Source organism: Callorhinus ursinus, unplaced genomic scaffold (genome assembly GCF_003265705.2).
Source record: "Callorhinus ursinus isolate GAN/ISIS: 27379988/994484 unplaced genomic scaffold, GSC_fseal_2.0 scaffold12, whole genome shotgun sequence".
NCBI classification, from domain to species: Eukaryota; Metazoa; Chordata; class Mammalia; order Carnivora; family Otariidae; genus Callorhinus; species Callorhinus ursinus.
Genome location: NW_027397074.1, coordinates 6,718,783 through 6,740,839, shown reverse-complemented (window position 1 = coordinate 6,740,839; position 22,057 = coordinate 6,718,783). Strand labels below are relative to the sequence as shown.

Sequence of the window (22,057 nt, the reverse complement as noted above, 5' to 3'; positions counted from 1 at the left end):
GCTCTGTAAGCTGGGTTTGTTCCCAACTGAACCATTGTCAGTATTTTCTTGGAAACACTTCTAGAGATTAATCAGTCAGTCTCTTCTAGGTGATGATCACTAGCTATTCCTAAGGTGTATAGTGCTAAAAAGAGAATTACCTAAACAGTAGGGTTTGCTATTGGCCTTTTCATTTTCCAGGGTGACCTCTTCCAGATTTTATTTCTGTAGGGTTTGCTCCACAAATATGCCCAGATGTTGAGCAACCGATGAATCCATCTGTTTTCGAGGGTAGAATCAGAACCTTCTGTTCAGAGGCTGTTCATCATAAAGATGTATATTTATGGATTTGTCATGAGAGGAGGGTCTTTCAGGAAGTAAGGAAGAGCACATCTAAAAGATGGGTCCTTATGGTTCTTTGACACAGAGCAATTGAGATAACATAAGGTAGAAGAGCATTCCAACTTAGAAATCTTCATTCAAATATGTTATAGACTTGCTAGATGAACAGCAAGATGAAAAATAGCTCATATTCCTGTAGGTACTTGACGAAATTAAAATACAATAAAGCCTGCATGCCAAGTGTCTTAGTCTGCACAGGCTTTTATAACAGAATACCATAGTCTGGTGGCTTAGACAATGGAACAACAGAAATTTATTTCTCATAGTTCTGGAGGCTAGAAGTTCAATATCAAGGTGCTGGCAGATCCGGTATCTGGTGAAGACCAGCTTTCTGGTTCATAAACAAGCATCTTTTTTGCAGTGACCACACGTGGCAGAAGGGGGCCTGGGAGCTCTCTGGGATCCCTTGTATAAGGGCACTAATACTGTTCATGAGGACTCTACCTCCATGACCTAATCACCTCCCAAGGTCCCACCACCAAATAGCATCTCTTTGGGGATCAGATTTCAACGTATGAATTTGGGGAGAACACAAATATCTAGCTGATAGCATCACTTTAGCCACTGATACTGACATTCCCTGGTCTCATGGGCCAACAGAAGACTGACAGGTATAGCTCTCAACTCCAAACAGTGTATAAGGTCACAAGATTTAAAGCAGGCCTCCAGGTACCTGAGTTTATCTTAGCCAAATTTATATACACAACTACCTATCCACTCTTGCGAGACTAAGGCAAGCTGTTACCCAAAAATGCATTCCGGATATAAAACTCGGATACATCAGGCCCGCTTGACTGCCCCTGCTAATGCCTTAGTTGAGGTTCTAGATTAGCATTGTGCAGTAGAACTTTCTTCGGTCATGGCAGTGTTCTATGCTGCACTCTACAATACTGCAGCCACTAGCCACATGCGGCTATGGAGCACTTGAAGTAAGGTTAGCGTGGCTGAGGAATCAAATTTTTAATTGCCTTTCATTTCCATTAAATTAAATGGCCCCATGCAGCTAGTGGCTACACGTTGGACTGCAGATCATACCCTGCAGCCCTGCGCTGGAGCACGGTAGTGGCCTCTAGGTGCCCTCCCCGCCTCCAGCCTTCTCACCACCCTGCTAGCCACCCTTCACACTGTTACCATGGCACTCTGTCTACAATGACTAGTCTGATGATATCACTTACCTTTCCTGATCCAGTAGTGGCTTCTCATGTGGCTGTAAAATCCTTTCCCAGACCCTGGCACAACCAATAAGCCTTCCGCAGTCGGTCCCCTCCTACGCTGATACAGTCTCCCTGTGTGTGCTCGTTGCACTCCCACACCCACAATGCAGACTCTGGTAATGCACACATCTGTGCCTTTGCCAAGTCACACAGCCTGTGACTGTGGTGCCCTCCCCATCCTTGCCCACCTGGAGAAGTCCCATTCATCTTTAAAACACAGACTAGGCATGGGCGCCTGGGTGGCTCAGTTGGTTAAAACACAGACTAGGCAGTGTTTCTTCTCTGAAGCCTTCCTAGACACCCCACTCGCCCTTCCCTACCTCCTGCCTCCTGCCTACTTAACACAGTTCTTTTTTACTCACTTCTATTCATTTCTGTCCCAAACCTTCTCTTGATCTCTCCCTGCTTTTTCACTCTTTCTCCCACTTTTAAGGTTTAATCATATATAGTATATTGTATCCCTTTTAGGCTATAAGCTGCAAGTTTTGACAAATGCGTTTAGTTCTATAACTACTGCCACGGGGAAGTCAGCCCCTCCATCCACTCCCAGCCCCGACCACCACAGATTTGTTTTCTGTTCTAGTTTTGCCTACTCCCATAAAAATGGAATCACGCGGTACGTAGCCTTTGGAGTCTAGCTTCTTCCACTTAGCATGGTGCCCTTTCTATTCATCCATGTTGCTTCATGGGTCCACATTGGTTCCTTTTTTTTAATTGCCCAGAAGTCTTCCATTGTGGGGATGCACCGTAGTTTATCCATTCCCTTGTTGGAGGCTACTCGGATTGTTTACTGTTGGGGTGATTGTGAATAAAACAACTATGAAAGTTTTCATTTAGGTTTTAGCATGAGAATAGTTTTCCTTTCACTTGAGTAAGTACGTCAGAGCGGGTTTGCTGGTTCAAGTGGTTCCCAAAGTGGTGTGCCATTTTGTATTCCCCTCTATGAGGGTTCCAGATGATTTACATCCTGTGTGAGGACTTATTTTCAGGCTTTCTCGTTGTCGTTGTTGTTTGAATTTTAGCCATTCCAGCAGGTGTGTAGTGATTTCTCATTTCGGTTTGCATTTGCATCTCTTCCCCAAGGACTCATGATGTTGCAGGGTTTTTCATATGGCTTTTGTGCCTTCCTTCGATCCTTGGTGATGGGCTTTGTCACTCCTGGTCTCTTCCCTCCAGCGTGTAATTGGTATTTCACTGTGGACAACAAAATACATTTTCAGGCTCTTTAGCCTTCCATTTTTCATTTCTCACTCATTTCTCATGTTAGAGTAATAAAACTTATTTTATGATGATGATCTCAGGTGAAATTAATTATGGAGACAATATGTCTCCTTAGTAAAAGTGAAAACACATACAGTCACTAAGCTTTAATATGCAAGGGGTGAGAAAAAAGGCACATAAGCAGAAATCTCAATGAAGTTAAGATGTGCAGTATTGGGAGAAGAAAGAGACGAATACAAAAGAAAAACTGTGATAGCCTCCCTTTCAAATAAGGAAACTCCAGCATGATGTATTTGGCCACTCACAGGTCACACTGAAGTTGTTTTCAAAGTTTGTATATGATCAAGATCTCCTCACTCCTGAACAATTTGCTTAAGGACCTTTTCATATTTAGTTTTATCCAGTCATGCAAAATTGCGTTATTTCAAGTTAAAACACGATATACCCTGTTCGTGGAACTTTGGCGTCTGTGACCCCATAAATATTCATGTAATCTTCTGGATAACATATTGAAAAGGACAGCTGGCTCAGGAGGGATCATTTGCCTGGGTTAGTATCTGTTTCCGTTTACATTAAGAAAATATTGCAAGAAGTTATTATCTACCGGAGGGCTTAGGGGAATACAATGATAAGCTGAGACTGCACCTGATTGCTTTTGACATTTACCTATTGTAACAGGGAAACTGTGTGAAGATAGCCAAGTGACTTTTTACAAAACACAATTTCAGAAGCTATAAAAGGAAAAAGGAGATGGCAGAGATAGAATACACTGCATCTGTAAAAATGAGAAACATGACTTGTCAGCAACACCTGCTTGTAACTATCAACCATTTCTACTGGGCCTGCTGAGAAATCACTGAAAGCCAAGTACATTGATGAGTGTGAAGTCTCAAAAGGCAGTCGAAAGATACAGTGGAGAAAAAAAGTGTGGTTTTATTGAACATTTTTAACCCAATACTTGGGGTTGATGAAATGTAATTTTATGACATTTTCTCAACTCTTGAAAAGAAACAGTTGGGTTTTTTTATATTTTTATCTGTCAGGGCTACTGGAGACAATAGGACTTTTAAAGTTTGGGTACATAGATTGACATTTTTTATTTTCCAAATAGATTCCAGATCTCTAACTGGTATACTGAAATACTGACAGCTACAACTGATTTAAATTTACAAAAGATATTTCCAGTTTCTAATTAATGGTGGTAAAATGGTAACATGCTTATCTCCTCCCCTTGCTTGGACACCAATTAAATGGGAGTAAATGAAGAAGAAAGCAATGAGCATGAGTGGAGAGGATATTTTAAAGACAAAAATGTGGCAACTCATTTTGCAGGACAGAGGAAACCGAAAAGAGAAATGGATCACACAGATCTTCTCATTTCTTTAGAAACTCAGCAGCTCAGAACTTAAAAAGCTCGGGACAGAAAGGAGCACAAGAACCATGACCACCAAATGTGAAATGCTCATTTTTAAAACAGAAAACAACCAAGCGAAGAAAGAATAATGAACGAATACTAGAGGAAATGGAGATAATCAAGGGCACAAAAGAAAGCTTCAAAACCATCTCACCCATATACATAGATATGAGAAGATATTACAGCCCTATGGTTTTTCATTTTATAATAAAAGTGGAATACTATTAAAAAGAATACTATGATTAAAGAAAGAATTTGTAGAAATTGAAAATATCATAGCTGAAATTAAAAATTCAGGAGAAGGATTGAAAGGAAGAGTAAAGGAAATCACACAGGAGAAGGACAGAAAGAAAGAGAAAGTATGAGAGAAGTGATAATTGACAGATCGACCCAGAAAACCAATATCAGGCCAATAAGAGTTTCAGAAAGAGGGACCACAGAAACAGAATGGAAGTTATCAAAGAAACACTGTAATGAGGGCTGCCTGGGTGGCTCAGTCGGTTAAGCATCTACCTTCAGCTCAGGTCATGATCCCAGAGTCCTTGGGATTGAGCCCCGCATCGGGCTCCTTGCTCAGTGGGGAGCTGATTCTCCCTCTGCCTGCCACTCTCTGCTTGTGCACTCGCTCTCTTCTGACAAATAAATAAAATCTTTTTTTTTAAATGCTATAATGAAAGTTCTCCAAACCAAAACTAAAAGAAACAAGTCTCCAGACTGAAAATGCTGCATAGCACAATGCAGCATTGTGGTGAAACTTTAACCCAAAAAGTACAGAGACAATCTTAAACATTTCCAAAAGGAAAAGGGGAAATAAATAGATCGCATACAGGAAGCAAAAATCCTAATGGATTCAGACTTCTTAATAGCAACACTGGATACCAGCAAACAATGGAATAATGCCTGTAATTCTGATGAAGAGTAATTTTTTCAATCTGTAATTTCATATAATCTAGTATTTTAGTTAGAATTCAATCAAAAGAGAAGGTAAAGAAGACATTTTCAAACATTAAATACTGACAAATTATTTTCTCCACATGCATGTTTTCTTAGGAAGATACTGTAGGATGTGCTCGAGCAAAATGAGAGAGTGAATCAAAAAAGGTGTCCCAGGGGTTACAGAAGCATGCATTCCACGTTGGAGTGCAACAGGAATCCCCTGAATATCACTGAGTGCAGAACTTGAGAGAAACCTACCTACCTATGGGACGGAGGTCACCCTCCCCACCCCAGGCTCAACTCAACTCAACATGACTTGAGCAGCTTTGGGGGAAACAATTAGGAAACAGACAGCATATTGTAGACATGGGGGGAAAAGGACCCATTCAGAAACATGATTCAGGGTGGGGAGGGAGGAAAATTATAAGAAATGGAATTACAAAACCCTACAGCGAACAATAGTTATATGGTAAGACTGCAAGCAATGATAACTGGTTTAACTACAACTAGTGATAAAACTATATTGGGATAAGGAGAGGAGGTGGGTTGCAGGATGCAGTGCCAAATCCTCTATCACAATAGGAAGTCAATAGATTTGACTCCAGTTGACAAATTAAGAAATAGCCGTATATATAATTTATATATTTCTAAATTCTATAATTTAGAAATGTGAAGAAGAAACAACTGAAAGATTTTCAGTGTTTTCATTTGGATCACAGAGAATTAGGGCAGAAGACAGGTTTTTCACTTACAATCATTCCGGTTGTCTTTTAATTTGTGCATGAATTACTTAAATTTTTTTATTTTTATTTTTTTTATTTTTTTAAAGATTTTATTTATTTATTTGACAGAGAGAGAGAGACAGCGAGAGCAGGAACACAAGCAGGGGGAGTGGGAGAGGGAGAAGCAGGCTTCCCGCTGAGCAGGGAGCTGGATGCGGGGCTCGATCCCAGGACCCTGGGATCATGACTTGAGCTGAAGGTAGTCGCCACCCAGGCGCCCCTAAATTTTTTTAATTAGAAGAGATTTCCAACCACTAGGAGACAATTATTTACTGTTTATTTTGTCCCTTTTACATCATGACATGAGTTTTGAAATTTTTATATGATTTTCTCATTTTATAGAATAATCCAGTATCTTCTAGTAATGGTTTGATAAAGCTTCCACAATTATATTGTAAATAAAAGGAACCTCTTATTCGGTAACTCAATTTGTCATAAAGCGAGCAATCAACCCTTTGAAATGTAGATTTACTTGTTTGGGATGGGGGTGTAATACCACCTCTCAACCCTGTGACTGTTTTTATAAAGGAGTAAAACAACTTGTTTTTCTACTTTGCAGGGAAGAGACCTTTTATCTATTTTAAAATTAGTAACTCTCTAAATTTTTTTGTTATTACTGAATCAGGTTGCCATTTGGTTATTTGTAAGCAAAACTTGCTAAAAACTATACGGTTTTACTCACGAAAATTAGTCAAAGTGAGCAACATAGAACTCCCCCATCTACTCTTTGACTAGAGAATCCTGGGTTGTTGATTTTCACTGAGTGATGGAAATGTGTTTCTTTATCAGGGTTTTGTTTTGGGTCTTTTTGCGGTGTGCGGGGAGGGCTTGCAAAAAAATGCCAGATAGGGTTGACGTTTGACTTAGGGGGTCCAGTTTTCTATCGTAACTTTCAGACCAAAATAGGTCAAAAAGAATGTCCCAGCTATCTAGAAATTAGAGAAGTAAAAGGTGAGTTCTTAGGATATACCATGAAATGAGAAGTACCTCCACCGAAGATAAAGGCTTAAGTATCCAGAAGTAGAACTGTTTTTCCATTCTGTCTGTTCAACTCCTCATTCCCTCACATGCTTACCCTCCTGGCCAGTGACAGACTTGAGGATCATGACTATTCTGAAGTTTCCTTGGCCACCTGCCATTCTAATGTCTAGACATTTTGTCAGATTATGAGGGAAATATATCAAAAACACATAACTTCCTTGAGATAGGGTGGTATATATTAAAGTCTGTTTAAAGACATATAAAGAAGAACATTTGCTTTGTAGATGACTCAATAATGAGTGATTAATTGCATAAAGATAATGTCCACAACAGAATTAGGGTAATATTTAGGGTTCTTGACTTCATATGTGCAAAATTAAGGATCTTCAATATGCTTAACAAAAATGATCTGGACTGCCTCTTCTAGTGATGTGCCTGGGGATAAAAAAATGAAGCCACAAGAAAAGCAGATTATTTTTGCTCCTTCCCTACTGCCCACCTTTGTGATAATTTTCCTTGGTAACTATAACATATTTTCATTTACATCTTCCACTGAAGACACTAAAACAATGGAGCAATATAAGGAGGAAATATATTATGGTTGTATCTACATAGGATCAACCACATAATTTTCAGGGCCCAGTGCAATATGAAAATGTGGGGTCCTCGTTCAGACATTATTAAGAATGTCAAGATGGTGACAGTAGACATTAAACCAAGTACAAGGCCCTTTTGAGCATGGGCCCGTGTGACAGCACAAGTCACACAACCGGGAAACTGGCCCCGTGTCTATGAGCCCACCAAATCTTTGCAAACAACAAAACCATTTTAACCCAGACTCATGTTCTGGGATAGAACAGTCAAGTTATAGCTAATTACGATTCCTAATGCAATGCGATTTTCTTTAGATTACCAATCCATTCTTAGTACTTAGCTATGAGTTGTTTTTTTTTTTAATTGATGCAAAATAAAAGCATACAGGGTAAGATATAGCTGACAAGTGTTTCTTTCTGGCCATATAGTTAATACTTTCTATATGGTGCTTTCTGCCCTTGGAAACACGAGTTCGGCTGGGCTTCCAAATTGCCAGTAATGGGCTTCTCTTCCCATTCTCCCCTCTGACCAACTACAGGGTAACTAAACTGTTCAACCACAAGAGAATGACTAATGGTGCTGGGAGAGGGGGAAAAAAGTGCACTTTTGGAATAGGCAGTCCTTAAAACACCAGCTGCTCGATTTTTGGGTCTTGCAACTCAGTTGGCTATGAATGTCAGGGAAGACGTTTTCATTTTTGGAAATCAAATTCCACATACTTTTAGGGGAAAACAAGTGAGGTTTTTCTTAATTTTACTGCCAATTTTTTAAATAATATCAAATACATGTTTTTGCCACATCTTCACCCCCTGATAACCAAGAAAAACTCTTTTAAAGGACCACTCCGTCACACTCCAGGAAGGGACAACATCTAGCTGAATGGATGTGTCACAATAGAACATGCTTATCCAGGACTTCTAGGAAGGAGACATGGAAAATAAGCAATTAATACTCAGCTCAGGTTTCTGAAGGCAGGAGAATAGGATTCTTCACCGTGGGTTAAAGTAGTAGGAACGCTTGCTGAGGATTACTCTTCTGTTGTTCCTGTATGTTCAGGGTCCATCTAGAGGAGCTAGCTAAAGGCATCATATCAGGGATTGCAGGGAGGAAAACAAGAATTGTGAAGGTAGGAGGGACCCCGCCTCAAAGCAGCTCTCCTCTCTTCTCCCTCCATAGATTTGATAGGTCCCTGTGTGCCACCACAAGTTTTTCACTAAGAAAGCTGCCATTTAGCCTTGGACACGATGCGCCCTCTTCCCTAGAATGACCCTCCTTTTTCCCTACTGCTCTGAGTCCACATGTGGACTCAATAATTCACACCTCTTCTCTACTCTTGATGCCTGTTACCTTTACCATGGAGTGGCTACTTTGTGCTGTAAGTATTTTTATATGAATCTCCCCAACTAGACTGTGGGTTTCTTGAGGCCAGATACCATATGTTGTTTTGTTTTTGTCTTCCACACTGCACCAAACACTAGGCCTGTTAATAAGATGATGCTCTACAGAAATGTGTTGTCAATGGAGTAACTGATCCTCTTGCCCCGAGCCACAATTCCGAAACTAGACAGTAAATCATTGTCACAGATTATCTTAAGAAAAGCAACTGGAATCTTCCACTTGAACACACACACACACACACACACACACACACACACACACACACACATTTCTTTTCCTATCAGGTCACAGATTTTAAACCCAAACTAACCTTCCCTGCCTCTTTAAGCTAATGGCATGTTGTGTAACCTTCACAAATTAATCAAATTGTGAGCTAATGAGAGTTTAGGCGATTGATTGCCTTTGAAGTATTTACTTTTTTTACACTTATTTCAGAAACTTCTTGCTTGTAAGTTTGACATGATTGATGCAGAATCCACTTTCCGTATCTAGTGCTTTCCTCCACCTCCATCTACAGTTCCACTTTGTGGATCGATTAACAAGGAAGTAATTACATGTAAACATGAGTCACACGTTTTCCTTCTCTGACATAAAATACATAAAAAACAACAAAGAAACACGGAAAAAAAGTGTGGGGGTCCTTCCCACAGATGCAGCTGAGAATTTCAGCAAGAATCCATCACAAAAAATTTCAGAAAGAATCTATTGCCAAAGCAAGAAAAGTCATCCAGGCAATAGTCTCATCTTCTTTATGGGAATGAACCCAAGGTAGAACTCAAGAAGAGCTCATTGGTTAACCAATGACTGAAGGAGCCTGGATAAACCATACAAAGGTCCCAGAAGAGAACCAATAGCCAAAAGGGAGGATCGTTACATCCTGTAATAGTGTGGCCAAAGCCCCAGAAATTCCAGACCTTTAGAACAAACCTAGCATCCAGTCCAACTGTCTCTGAACAGCCCCACTAAAACAAGGGTGCTATGGTTAAGCAGTGCCAAAAAGTTAGTTCATCTACAGGAAAAAATGAAATTGAAAATATAAAATTGTATAATATAAAATATAAATGTAGCATAGTGTCTTAACCACAAAGAAATAAAGAAAAAAAAAAAGATCGGTTTCTTTTTCCATAATTTATGTGATTTGAAGTTAAAGGGGAAATTTCTAAGTAATGATACATTTTCTCCTTCCCAAATGTCAGTATGTTCAAAGCTGCGTGACATATTGCAACTTTTCCCAAATATCTGTGTATCTTAAGCACACTGTGTCAAGAAGACTGGTCCAAAGGCTTGATTTATGTTGCTGCCTGACAGATGATGTCTGGAAGGCATGCTGTCTAAATGGACTGTGCTCCGGCAGTTCCCTTAGTCATCAATTCCGAGAGAATTAACGAGTACCATTCATCCCAATAATAGAAACCAAGGTCAGGGGCTCTTCCATGCTCTGTAATTCCATTAGCAATGCACAGAAAGCACTTGGGTCATAAGTTCTGTAGACCCTATAACTGAGCAAATGGAACTGCATCTTGTTTTCAGAGAGAATCCTCTGTGAGCACACCCCTTGTCAATGATTTGTTGTACATGAATGTTCAGTGTACTTACATGTGTAGGGAAAATGCTGGTAAAGGAAAAGTGAAGCTGTCTTCAGCTGCCAGGAGTTTCAAGCACTGTTTTTACTAAAGTAAATGCCAATAGAAAACAATTTTAACAAAACTATGTCAGATACTTGCAGTTATGGGCAGACCTTTTTTAAATTGTGTACTCACTCTAATTTTATGTAAACCACTCAATCATTCTAAGTGGCTACCATAAGACTGATTTCAGTTTTCCTTATTTCATTTTAGTTTTTATTATTTTAGTTTAGTTTTTATTCCACCTGCCATGGTAAAGTGAAAATGGCCTTGAACCCAAGAGTTATCATTATAAGCAAATAAATCTGTTTACAATGAAATTTTCATCACAAAATCTCAAGTAGCACAGTTTCCTGAGCTAAATCTTACCAACCATTCCCTCAGTCCTCATAATTCAAATTGCTTCCAACCTGGCATATATCAAAAAAAGGAGGGAATAACCCGAAGGTTTGAAGGTATAGGCATAGGTTTGAATTCTGGCTTTGACACTTCTTTGTTTTCTTAACAATACAAAAAACATGATTATTATACTTTTATAGCTACTTCACACTGTTGCCATAAGGATTTAAAATAAGTGCTTAGCACAGTGCCTGGAAACTAACAAATGATAACTTATTTTTGTTTTTATTGCTGTTGAGCACATGTGTGTGTGCATGTGTGTGTGTGTGTGTGTGTGAAATAACGTATTGTTTTTGTTTTATTGCTGTTGAGCACGTGTGTGTGTGCACGTGTGTGTGTGTATATGTGTGTGTGTGAAATAACTTGGTTTTTTTTATTGCTGTTGAGCACGTGTGTGTGTGCATGTGTGTGTGTGTATATGTGTGTGTGTGTGTGAAATCTATATTTTGAAACATTTGGGGTTTTATACCCAGTAGATTCTAAATGATCCACTGTAATGGAGGGGAGTAGAGGCATGGATAATTCAAAATAGCAAATCATCCAAATACCAGCTGTATGTGTCTTAAAGTGTATTTTTAAATTTCATTTCAAATGTATTTCTAATGCCCAAAGAAATGACTTCAAATAAAGGAATGACACCATGATGTGAAGTCCCAAGTAAAAGGGATCTGAGGAGCTGTCCAATTTCCTCTCCCTTCCTCTCTTCCCTCTCCCTTCCTCCTGCCATCGAAAGACAGTGGCCACAAAGAACCAGCTTCAAGCAAAGTTTCTCCCTCCCACTCTCCCCTGGATGAGGGCCGCTGGTGAAGTATTTGTGACTCCCTGGTTAGAGGCAGGCTGCACTCACCAAATACAAGCACTGGGTGCTCATGAAGCAAGTGCTTGCGTGGAGAGAAGACACCACAAAGTCAAGAGACACAGTGTGGTGCAGAGGTTAAGAGCAAAGCCTATGGAATCTGACAGACAGGGATTCTAAATTGTGGATGGACTTTGTGACCTTGGGCAAATTGCTAGTGACTATACCTCAGTTTCTTCCACTCTAAACATGTGGTAGTAATGTCATCGGGTATCTCACATGATTTGTTAAGGATAAAATTGTATATATATTAATGTAGTTATAATTGTGTGTGTGTGCGCATGTAAGGCTCAAGGCAGATAATGAGGGCATCTGTATTATACTGATTTCCCTTTGAATAATAAACTATAAATAAATAAATAATAAAAATAATAAATGCATCCAACATGATGCGTTTGACTTCAGAAACACGGGCTCACCCAATATTTTCATGTGCTATCTATAACCTTTCGCAATGGAAATATGATCAAGGTCCTGGTTCATTAACTCACTGATTGTCCTTCCTTACTGTGGTTATTAGCTGATGTTCTGCCTTTCGCTGTAACACATACATAAGATTGAGAGTTCAGGGAACAGACATTCCTGGAGCATAACAAATGGTGGAGTGTCTCTGCCTCTTTACGCAGATAAATCAGTAGCTGATGTCCACGGGGAGAGCAACAACGCAGTCACTGACAGGTGATTTCCTGGCTGCGGTTCCCTGTCTAGAAGGGAGAAAGGAAAAGGAACAGGTTTCTAGATTGTAAACTCCTTGGGGCAGGGGGGCCGTTAAAGGACTGTGTGTGCCATTGATACCGACTCCAGAAATAGTTATCCTTACAGGCATTCACACATTTACAGTGAATAGAAGTCAACCTGCTAAAAAATCTTTATCCTCATGTACCTGGCCTGTGCCTACATATATAAATAAATAACAAAAAAGAAAATAAGTTTTCATTGTTTTAAAGAGACATATACCCTATTTGATCAATCCAATGCACATTTTCTTATTTTCATATCTAAAAAATTATACAGCATCTTACAGTCCATGGGGTGTCATTGTTTAATCAGAAGAGTTCAGTTCTTTTTTCTTTCTTTCTTTCTTTTTCTTTCTTTTTCTTCCCTCCTTCCTTCCTTCCTTCTTTCCTTCCTCCCTCCCTTTCTTTCTTTCTTTCCCTTCTTTCTTTCTTTTCCTTTCTTTCTTTCTTTCTTTCTTTTTCTTTCTTTCTTTCTTTCTTTCTTTCTTTCTTTCTTTCTTTCTTTCCCTTCTTTCTTTCTTTTCTTTCTTTCTTTCTTTCCCTAAAACAAAAGTAGGTCGTAATGGCATCTTAGATTTGATGAGATATGTTATGCATCAGGCATTAGCAAGATCTCAGCACCACTTAATAAAGTAAATCAGAAAGAAGAGGTAAGATTTGAAAATTGCATCAACCTTGAAACTGAAACTTAGTAACTGATGGGAGATTGAGCATAGCTTCTTCACCAGCTGCAACAGCTCATGTTAATATAGATTTCTTTCCTTCCCTGTTTTCTTCTCTCAGTAAAATGGAAAAGGGTAGAAATTAAATTCTTGGCATTTATCGTATCTTTCTGAAACTGTGGATTATTGTCTCTATGGTATGAGCTCACAATAGTTTATGCCTGCAGTTCTCAAAATTTTGTATGTCTTCAAATGTCTTGAGGAGCTTCTTAAAAATTCATGATTCTCACCTGCTGCCTGGACATTCTGATGGACCAGGCTGGGGTAAGGCCCAGGGAGCTGTATTTTTAATCCTTGGGTGATTATGATGCACAGAAGTGTGAGAACCCCTGGTCCATGTATTTGGAATTGGTCCATCCAGTTCCACTGCACAGAACCTGAATTTAGAAATTCTGATCTCACAGGACCCCCTTTTCATAGGTGTGATTATGATTTCAAAAGGCAAATTTACTGATGAAAGGAAGATTTATGCCATCGCATTGTTTCCTATGGGGCTGGGACTCAAAGATAGAACATGTGTTGGGAACACCCCTGATACCTGATTCTGTTGGGGATTGTTCTAGCTGTGCCCCATAAAATCGGACGCATCATCGATGGGAGTCCCGCAGATCGTTGTGCAAAACTGAAGGTGGGAGACCGGATCTTGGCAGTGAACGGCCAGTCCATCATCAACATGCCTCATGCAGACATCGTGAAGCTCATCAAGGACGCAGGTCTCAGTGTCACCCTCCGCATCATTCCTCAGGAGGGTGAGTGCCTGAGCCGGGCTACCATCCATGGAGTGCCAGAGTGGCCAAAGTGGATTCTTATTTCCACGTTTGCAAAAATGCAGATCCCGTTTACTCAGTACCAGTTTCATTCAGGGATCAAGCTGTGTAACATTATAGATAAATAGTGTGACTCCCAAGACACTGGGTTATTCAATCATCCCCTGTGGTCCCGGAAGTACTGTTTTTATGGTGATAATAAGCCAGAACCCATTCAACAGAGATGATAGAGTCACAAATCTGAAAAAGAAAAAAAAAGTATTCATGTTAACGGTTGAGCTCTGGAGGATTCTTCAAAGTCAGATTGATTTTTGAAAAGCTTGAGGAAGTTTTGTGGTATAAAGAGAGCTCATTTAGAAAACGTTGCATCTGATAAGAATTTTAAATTCCCACCTAGTCTTTTGAATTTCTCTGTATAAGGACTCCCCCCTGAGGCTTGAAGAGTAGTGAGCATCACAACTCACAGCCATGCCTTGAGGGCCACAAGGATCTAAGTACCCATTCTCCACAAAGTCACCGTTTCCAAATACAGTGGGTTCATTACTGGTTTGTAGCTGCTGACTCACTAACGGTGTTCCAGAATGCAGTCCGTGGAGCTCACTGGTGAGTGGATCACAGCATCCCACGTGGAGAGGGATGGGGTGGCTCCCCTTGGTACCCTCTGTTTTACTCAGTCTCCTGATTCCGTTTTGGGGCTACGGGCCACAGAGGCACCAAGCAGTTTTTCAGTATAAAATAGTGGTTCTGAACTAAGATGATTTTGTCCCCCTGGGGAATGTTTGGCAAGGTTCAAAGACATTTTTGATGGTCCCGATTGGGATGGGGATGCTACGGGCACCTAGTGGGTAGAGGGCGGATGCTAACCATCCTAGAGGGCACAGGAGAGCCCCCACAGCAAAGAATTATCTGGCCCAAAATGTCAACAGTGCTGAGGTTGAGAAACCCTTCCAGGGGAAAAGAAATTTTAAAATTTGGGCTGTCAGAGAAGAAAGGGGAAGGGTGACTTGTAAAGAAATAGATCGCCTCCCTTTGATCACCCAACCAAATAAAAAGAACAGAACAGAAAATGACCATGGTGTTTTTAATCTGTTACCTGCTGACACCATTATGTCTAAAATATCCGATGGAAATTAACTCTAAGCAAGATTGCTCACTAAAAATCTGACTCGCTTTTCCATTTTCCCCAGGCTGAAATATGTCTGTCCTGTTTCTATCACATCATACACAGATAATTTCAGTGGAACATGTGATGCTATTACAGGAAAATCCGAGAAGCTGTTTTAACAAAGAACAACTTCATGAACATTCTTCTGTCTGATGTTCTTTTTTCTTTCTGAAGAACCATGGAGTTCAGGGGGTTATTAAACAATAAGACTAACAAGGAACTAGAGAGAAGATTGTGAAAAGCATTTATTTCGGTTATATTTAGCTCCTTATCCAAACTTTGGAATACCAGTAGGACTTGTCATTACAACCAAAAAGTAGTGGCTTAAATGTTTTCTGTCAGGGGGCAACACTGGAAAAATGGAATATGTTTTAGAGCTAACTCCTTTGGATTATTTTTTCATGGTTTTAACGGGTTGGTTTTTTTTTTTTTTAATCGTAATCTTTTCTCCAGACAAAATGACAGGAGACTCTGTTTATAACCTTGTTCAGCAACACTTATAACTAATGACATAATACTAATTCTGGGAATGGTACTGGAACTTGATTGGATAATTGATAGGTTTAACCCGCCATCTTAAAGTCTAATGGAAACTGAAATACCCAAAGCCTTGAGTCCTCTGAGGCGGCAAAGAGTTCCCACCTCTGGCCACCTCTTGCCCTTTATCAGATGCCAACCTGACTTCATTTGCCACTTTGGCTCCCCTTTGCAGAGCTCAACAGCCCAGCCTCGGCGCCCAGCTCAGAGAAGCAGAGCCCGATGGCCCAGCAGAGTCCTCTGGCCCAGCCAAGCCCGGCCACCCCCAACAGTCCTGGCGCCCAGCCAGCTCCTCCTCAGCCACTTCAGCCACAAGGACATGAAAATAGGTAAAGTTTCCCCTGGCTTTTCTGACTCGGAGAGGTGAGGGGGTTGGGGAGAAGGAGAGTTTGGGACAGGACAAGACACAGGCAGAAGAGAAAGTTCCATAAAGTAGAAATCACTATGTACGCCTTTCTGTGATTTTGAGATTGTGTGTGAGTCACAAGTGTGATGTTTTTAGCAAATACAAGTATCTGTTCTTCACATTAAGAGAACCTCTCCTGAAGAAGTGATGAGCAATTATTAATCAGTCAGGGCTAACTAAGCTGAAGAGCACATTGAAGAGAGTCCCACGTGAAGAAATAGACAAAGGCCCTTTGGCAGGAGGGAGCGTGCCAAAGGTCAACGTAGTGAGGAAAGAGGTCAGGGAACATGGTTTGAGATGAAGCCAGTGAGAGTGCTAGGAGCCCATCTACAGGGTCTTGGAAGCATGGTAAAGATTTTGATCTTAAGTGTAGTGAGAAGTCACTGGAATGGGTTTTATGCTGAAGATTGACATCACTGGATTTGCTTTCCAAGGCCTCTCAGTTGACTGGAGGCTGGTGAGGGTGGATGTAAGTCATTCAGAAGTTAGAGATGGCTGCCGATGTCCTGGGATCAGTGAAGGTGGTGGCTCGGAGAATAATGCTGGTATGGAGAGAGGCAAGCATGGACAGACTTGTAAGCATTAAAAAACGTTAGCATTTTGTATTGCATTTTGCCTTGTATCCTCCTACCATGATCTAATGAGGTTCTTTCATTCCACATCTTGAACTAATAAGGCATTTTGCACTTCCAGGAGAAAAGGATGCCCTATAAGAACAGCATTGTCTTCTTATCGTGACTCGTGTGTGACAGGGAACCTGGGTTAGGTTGAGCCATTAAAGAAAGAGATGAAGACACGTTCCCATGCTGTGTCCCCTCTCTCAGAGGAGAAAAACAGAACAACCCACAGGAACACCTCCGTGTATAAAACCCTCACGGGTCTTTTCCATAATTCTAAGTTTTCTGAACATCTGCTTCCCAGCTCCTGCCTCCCATGTTGGTGAAGATGAAGTGAGACCCAATTTCCAAGTCCCAGAACTCTGTGGGTTCATCTCACACAGTCGCAAAGCAAATATTTTCCCTCTGCCACAGGTGTTATTTCCAGAAAGCCCTGCTCTCTCTACTCGGAGCTCCCCCATTTGCTTTCACGGGAAGGGAAATGTCTGTTGTCCTCAGCTGCATATGGGTTTAATATTTCAGGGAAGGAAAAAGACTAAAGACCATAAAGCAAATGATAGGGAGGTAAGAATTTGACCACCCGTAAAGGAGTTAAGTCCTGGGTGCCTCAGTAATAAGCCACCGATGTGTTCGCTTTCACTGTGTGCTGTTTCAGCAGATTGTGCGGGCTTTCCCCGGGACCCCCTTCAGACTCAGGAGGAAGGGGCTGAGTGCACGTGGTCTCTGAGCCAGCTTCAGACTCTTCTGATGGCTCTGCCACTGTCTGTTAATCTCCCAGCCGCAATTCCATCTCACTTTTCCAGAGTCAGACAACCCGGGATGTGGGCTCTTGCCTCTGGCTTTGGGGTGAGTAATCTCATCCCCGGCGTGTTACGGTTCAGTGGGGAGAATAACACTTGGGCGAGGTTACAATCGTTCCCCAACTGCTACTAGCTCACAGGTGGGACTCGTTGGCCCCTAGCAGAGAAGCAACAGTCTTTAGAATATTTTTTGTCCTGACTACAGCATAAAATGTTTCCTAATCCAGTGATTAACAGATTGACCTGACTCAAATTTTTATAAATCAGCACTGAATTTTCCCGGAGTTCTTAGCTATTGTTGCTTCACTAATATTAAAAGCCTGCAAAGTGCCGACTCCTAGACGGACCTTTCTTCACTGAGGATTGTTAGCGGTTGGCTCGTTTACATATGAATGAAGAGTTTGATAATCTTACAGATCCCAGAATCATGTTCCTAGCTGCATTTAAAGATGGTCAGGGTATCAGGAACTCTTTGCCTTTCTCTAGATCGGGCTAGAGATGTCTCCAAGACATCTTGTATGCCAAGCACCCGGGATGCGTCTCCTATTAGTTCATTTGTTCAGGAAGTGCCCCCCTACCTCCATGTCAAATCAAGCCAGGTTCCCCGGGAAGGTGGGAGAAAATTAAATGGCAATCTGCTTGCAAATTTTTGTTTTATAATTCAGGATGAATGAATAGTTTATCCCATCTTATTTACTCTCAGTTTGGCTTCCTACTGACACCCTGCCCACCTCTCCTTATTTATGTGTCCCTTAACATCCTTTTGGTGCATGCTCAGGAAACAAAATAGTTTTAATATGAACATGAGCAAAACAGTATTGGAAGAGAAGCATTTTTTGAAAGCAACGAAAGAGCCACTATGTAACATATTTCAAAACAAAGTATAAATAGCAGAGTTCACCTTCCCGGGCAAGGGCAATTAATATTTGACAGCGTTTTACACGGCAAGGTCAGTGGAAGGGCATTGGAAATTGACTTCTTTCACAGACTTTGAACCCGAGATGCTTAAGGCTGGATGGAATTCTTAAAAGGCCCCCATGAGGCAAAATCCCACCACAAGATCTCTTACCACGGGCAGTGTTTCCTAGTTCTGGAACTTGCTCATAACCATAAAATTCTGCTAGAATTCACCACTAGAAATCTGGTTTTATTATCTCTAAAATCTCTTCAATAATGGAATTAATAACTACAAAGAGTTACACCGATGACCTCCTTTCATGAGTAAAGGAAGTTTAAAGAGGCTGTATTTTTTTCTTAATAATCCTGAGTTTTCCTGAAAATAGAGTGTTTCACACATTCAAAGCCACATAATTTTTGCCCAAGCCAGGGTATCGTTCACTTAAAAGTTAGCAACGCTCGTAAAAACTTAAGTATATTTTCCTTATTAAAGACTTTTCGATGTGCAATTCAACGTAAAATCCTGACCCTCGGCCCTGGGGTCAAATGCAGGGGGAGCACCAGGAGGCAGGCTTGGCTAACAGCTGTTGCATCTTAACAGGTCCTATTTGGGGCTGTTGCGGAGTCTTTGGGGAGACTCTACATGTCACCCTCTTTTGCTACACCCCGTGATGCATCTGGTTGGAAAGGGAGCATGTGACGGATATGGCATACCCCTGCCACCCGGATCGTGAAAATAAAGTGACGTCTGATCAACCAAACAATTTTCTAGGAAGGCGTCAACACACGCCAACAAACGCTGGCCAGTTGGGTTCCTTTTGTTTTTAACTCATGCATTTGTGTGGTTAAGCATCGTATTCAAAGCCTATTTAAATAATTCCATTCTCAGCATGCACACTCCCAGGCGGGGAGTGGACACCTTGCTGAGGTATAAAGCAAAGCCCAAATTGTGCAATTCCCAAGAGGAATGTGTCCCATCTGCAGGGTGAAGTAACAAACGGGACCTGCTCAAAGTGTTGATTGAGATAACAACATTACTAACCCCCTTCCAAAAGCTCCAGATAAATACATCTATGGCTGGACATTCTTAGTGTATCCTCACCAAATATTAGATTGCACTAATGGCAGTTGTTCAGGTGAGTGATTTTTAAAAATATTTAGTCGTAATCAGCATCAGTGAGACCAAAACCCAATAAAAAAAAAAAAAAAAAAAAAAAAAATCTGGTTTTAAAGATAAAAATTCTACTGGTTTTGATCCTGTTTTCCTGACACATTTGAGTTCTTCCTTGGTCCTAAATATTTTCTCAATTCCTCAAACCCTCTATATTAATTTTAGATAAAATTATCATTAGATAGAATGTATTCTTTTTAATCTTCCTGGATTTCTGAGCAGCTCCTTCTGGACTGTGGCTGTGACAATAGACAATGATTTACAGAATTAAGTGGCCTTTATACTGTAATGATAACTTTTCAGTTTACCTTATGAATGATCCTATAATGGCAGGCATTAGCTATGTTAGTCTCCTTTTGGAACTGGGGGGAACCCCTTCAGTTTAGAGCAGTTTGGATTCACAGAACAGCACTAAACAAACAGCTCTGGTTTCTGTATTTATTTGTGAGTACACCAGCCCCCCCCTTAATCGGCAGTTTTGCTTTCCATGGTTTCAGTTACCTGAGGTCAACCACGGTCAGAAAGCAGATAATCCTCCTTCTGACATATTGTCAGAAGGTCAGTAATAGCCTAACCTAACGCTGCACAATGTAATCCTAGTGCCCAGGTCATGCCCCTCACTTCCATCTCATCACTCGGGCATTTTGTCAGCTCACATCTTCACACAAAGGGTGAGTACAGGACAAGAAGGTATTTTGAAAGAGAGAGAGACCACACTCAACATAACTTTAATACAGTATATTATTATAATTGTTCTATGTTATTAATACTGTTGATAATCTCTCACTGTGCCTAATTTGCACATTTAACTTTATCATAGGTATGTACGTATAGGAAAAAACATAGTCTATACAGGGTTCAGTACTATCTGCGGTTTTGGCATGTAACCCCCGTGGCGGGGCGGGGGGGGGGGGGTACTGTAAGTAATATTTAGAAACAAGAAAGAGACAAATGTTGGACATAAACATATTTGCCTTCCCTTTCATCTTACAGCCATGATAGTATCTGATAATAGCACCTGATACTGATCTAATAGTTATAACCTAATATTTCAACTCTATATAATATGTTTTGGAATGACCCGGTGACTTTCTACTTGACTTATAGCTGATAATTAGACTTTGCTATCATTCCTTTAACCTTTATAAGATAGTCAAAAAGACCCAACCTAGCAGGTTAAAATAGCCCTTAATTATATATTTATAGAGTATTTAGAGGTCACTTCAATTGTGCTTTCATGAAGTAATGAATGGTGTGTGGGAGAGAGAGAGGTTGATAGAGTTGGTTCACTGGTGTTGAGACAGACTGATAGTTTGAGATATAGTTAAGTGCTTAGCTCCCTAGATTTGCTACAGTTGTACAAGTTTTTAAGTAACCAGAGTCAAAGAGGGATATCCATGACTTCTTTTCCACAAAGCCCTGGTAGAGCCATCGTGTTTACCTGGATTTCTTATGGAGCCACATGAAATGTATACGATATGGCATTTGTCAAAGATTTTAAAATAATACTTATCATCTATAGTTTTCTCAAAGTCCTGAGCCCGCAAAAGGACCACCAAGAGGTGTGGCCCACACGTGCCTAGAAGTCATGTGATCATTCTAATCTCCTCAGAATGCTGAGCTATCGGAGCAAATCCCATTTCCATTTATTTAGTTACAGGTCAGAAGTAAAAGCGAGGCAAGATGTGAAACCAGACATCCGACAGCCTCCGTTCACGGACTACAGGCAGCCGCCACTGGACTACAGGCAGCCCCCGGGAGGGGACTACCAGCAACCCCCAGCCTTGGACTACAGGCAGCCTCCCCTGCTGGACTACAGGCAGCACTCCCCTGACACTAGGCAGTACCCTCTGGCGGACTATAGGCAGCCCCAGGTACCTCAGAGACCCCATTACATTTCAGTTTCCTAATGAGCAAACCTGTAATTCACACACACACACACACACAAACACAACTCTGATACATTTATTTATGGTACTCAACAGCAGGAAATGAGAAACTCAAAGGAGAGAGAATATCACTCAGGCCTATATGCAGTCATTACGTTTGCCAAGTAAATGGATGAATACTAACGTAAACATGCTCTATAGTAGTTTTTTATTTATTTTTTTTTAAGATTTTATATATTTGAGAGAGAGAGACAGAGATAGAGAGGGAGCAGAGGGAGAAGCAGGCCTCCCGCTGAGCAGGGAGCCCGACATGGGACTCGATCCCAGGACTCTGGGATCATGACCTGAAGCCAAGGCAGATGCTCAACCAACTGAGCCACCCAGGCGCCCCCACAGTAGTTTTTTTAATGACCAAAGCAGCTGCATTCAGATCTTCTTGAACCTTTGGAATCTCATCTTGCCTTTTACTAGATGGTGAAATCAGATTATTTTTTCTCACAATATTACGTCACTGGGGACACATTAACCGTAAGAGAGAAGAACAGAGA

General features: G+C 40.8%; 1 protein-coding gene across 1 annotated transcript in view; it reads left to right on the top strand.

Annotated features, from left to right (window-relative positions):
* Positions 1–22,057, top strand: part of MAGI2 (membrane associated guanylate kinase, WW and PDZ domain containing 2) — a 1,285,084-nt gene that overhangs the window by 1,175,101 nt on the left and 87,926 nt on the right. Inside the window, exons 17-19 of the mRNA XM_073899397.1 lie at positions 13,824–14,009; positions 15,905–16,058; positions 21,275–21,494. Of these exons, the coding sequence (XP_073755498.1) occupies positions 13,824–14,009; positions 15,905–16,058; positions 21,275–21,494 (560 nt within the window). The remainder of the gene's footprint in view (positions 1–13,823; positions 14,010–15,904; positions 16,059–21,274; positions 21,495–22,057) is intronic.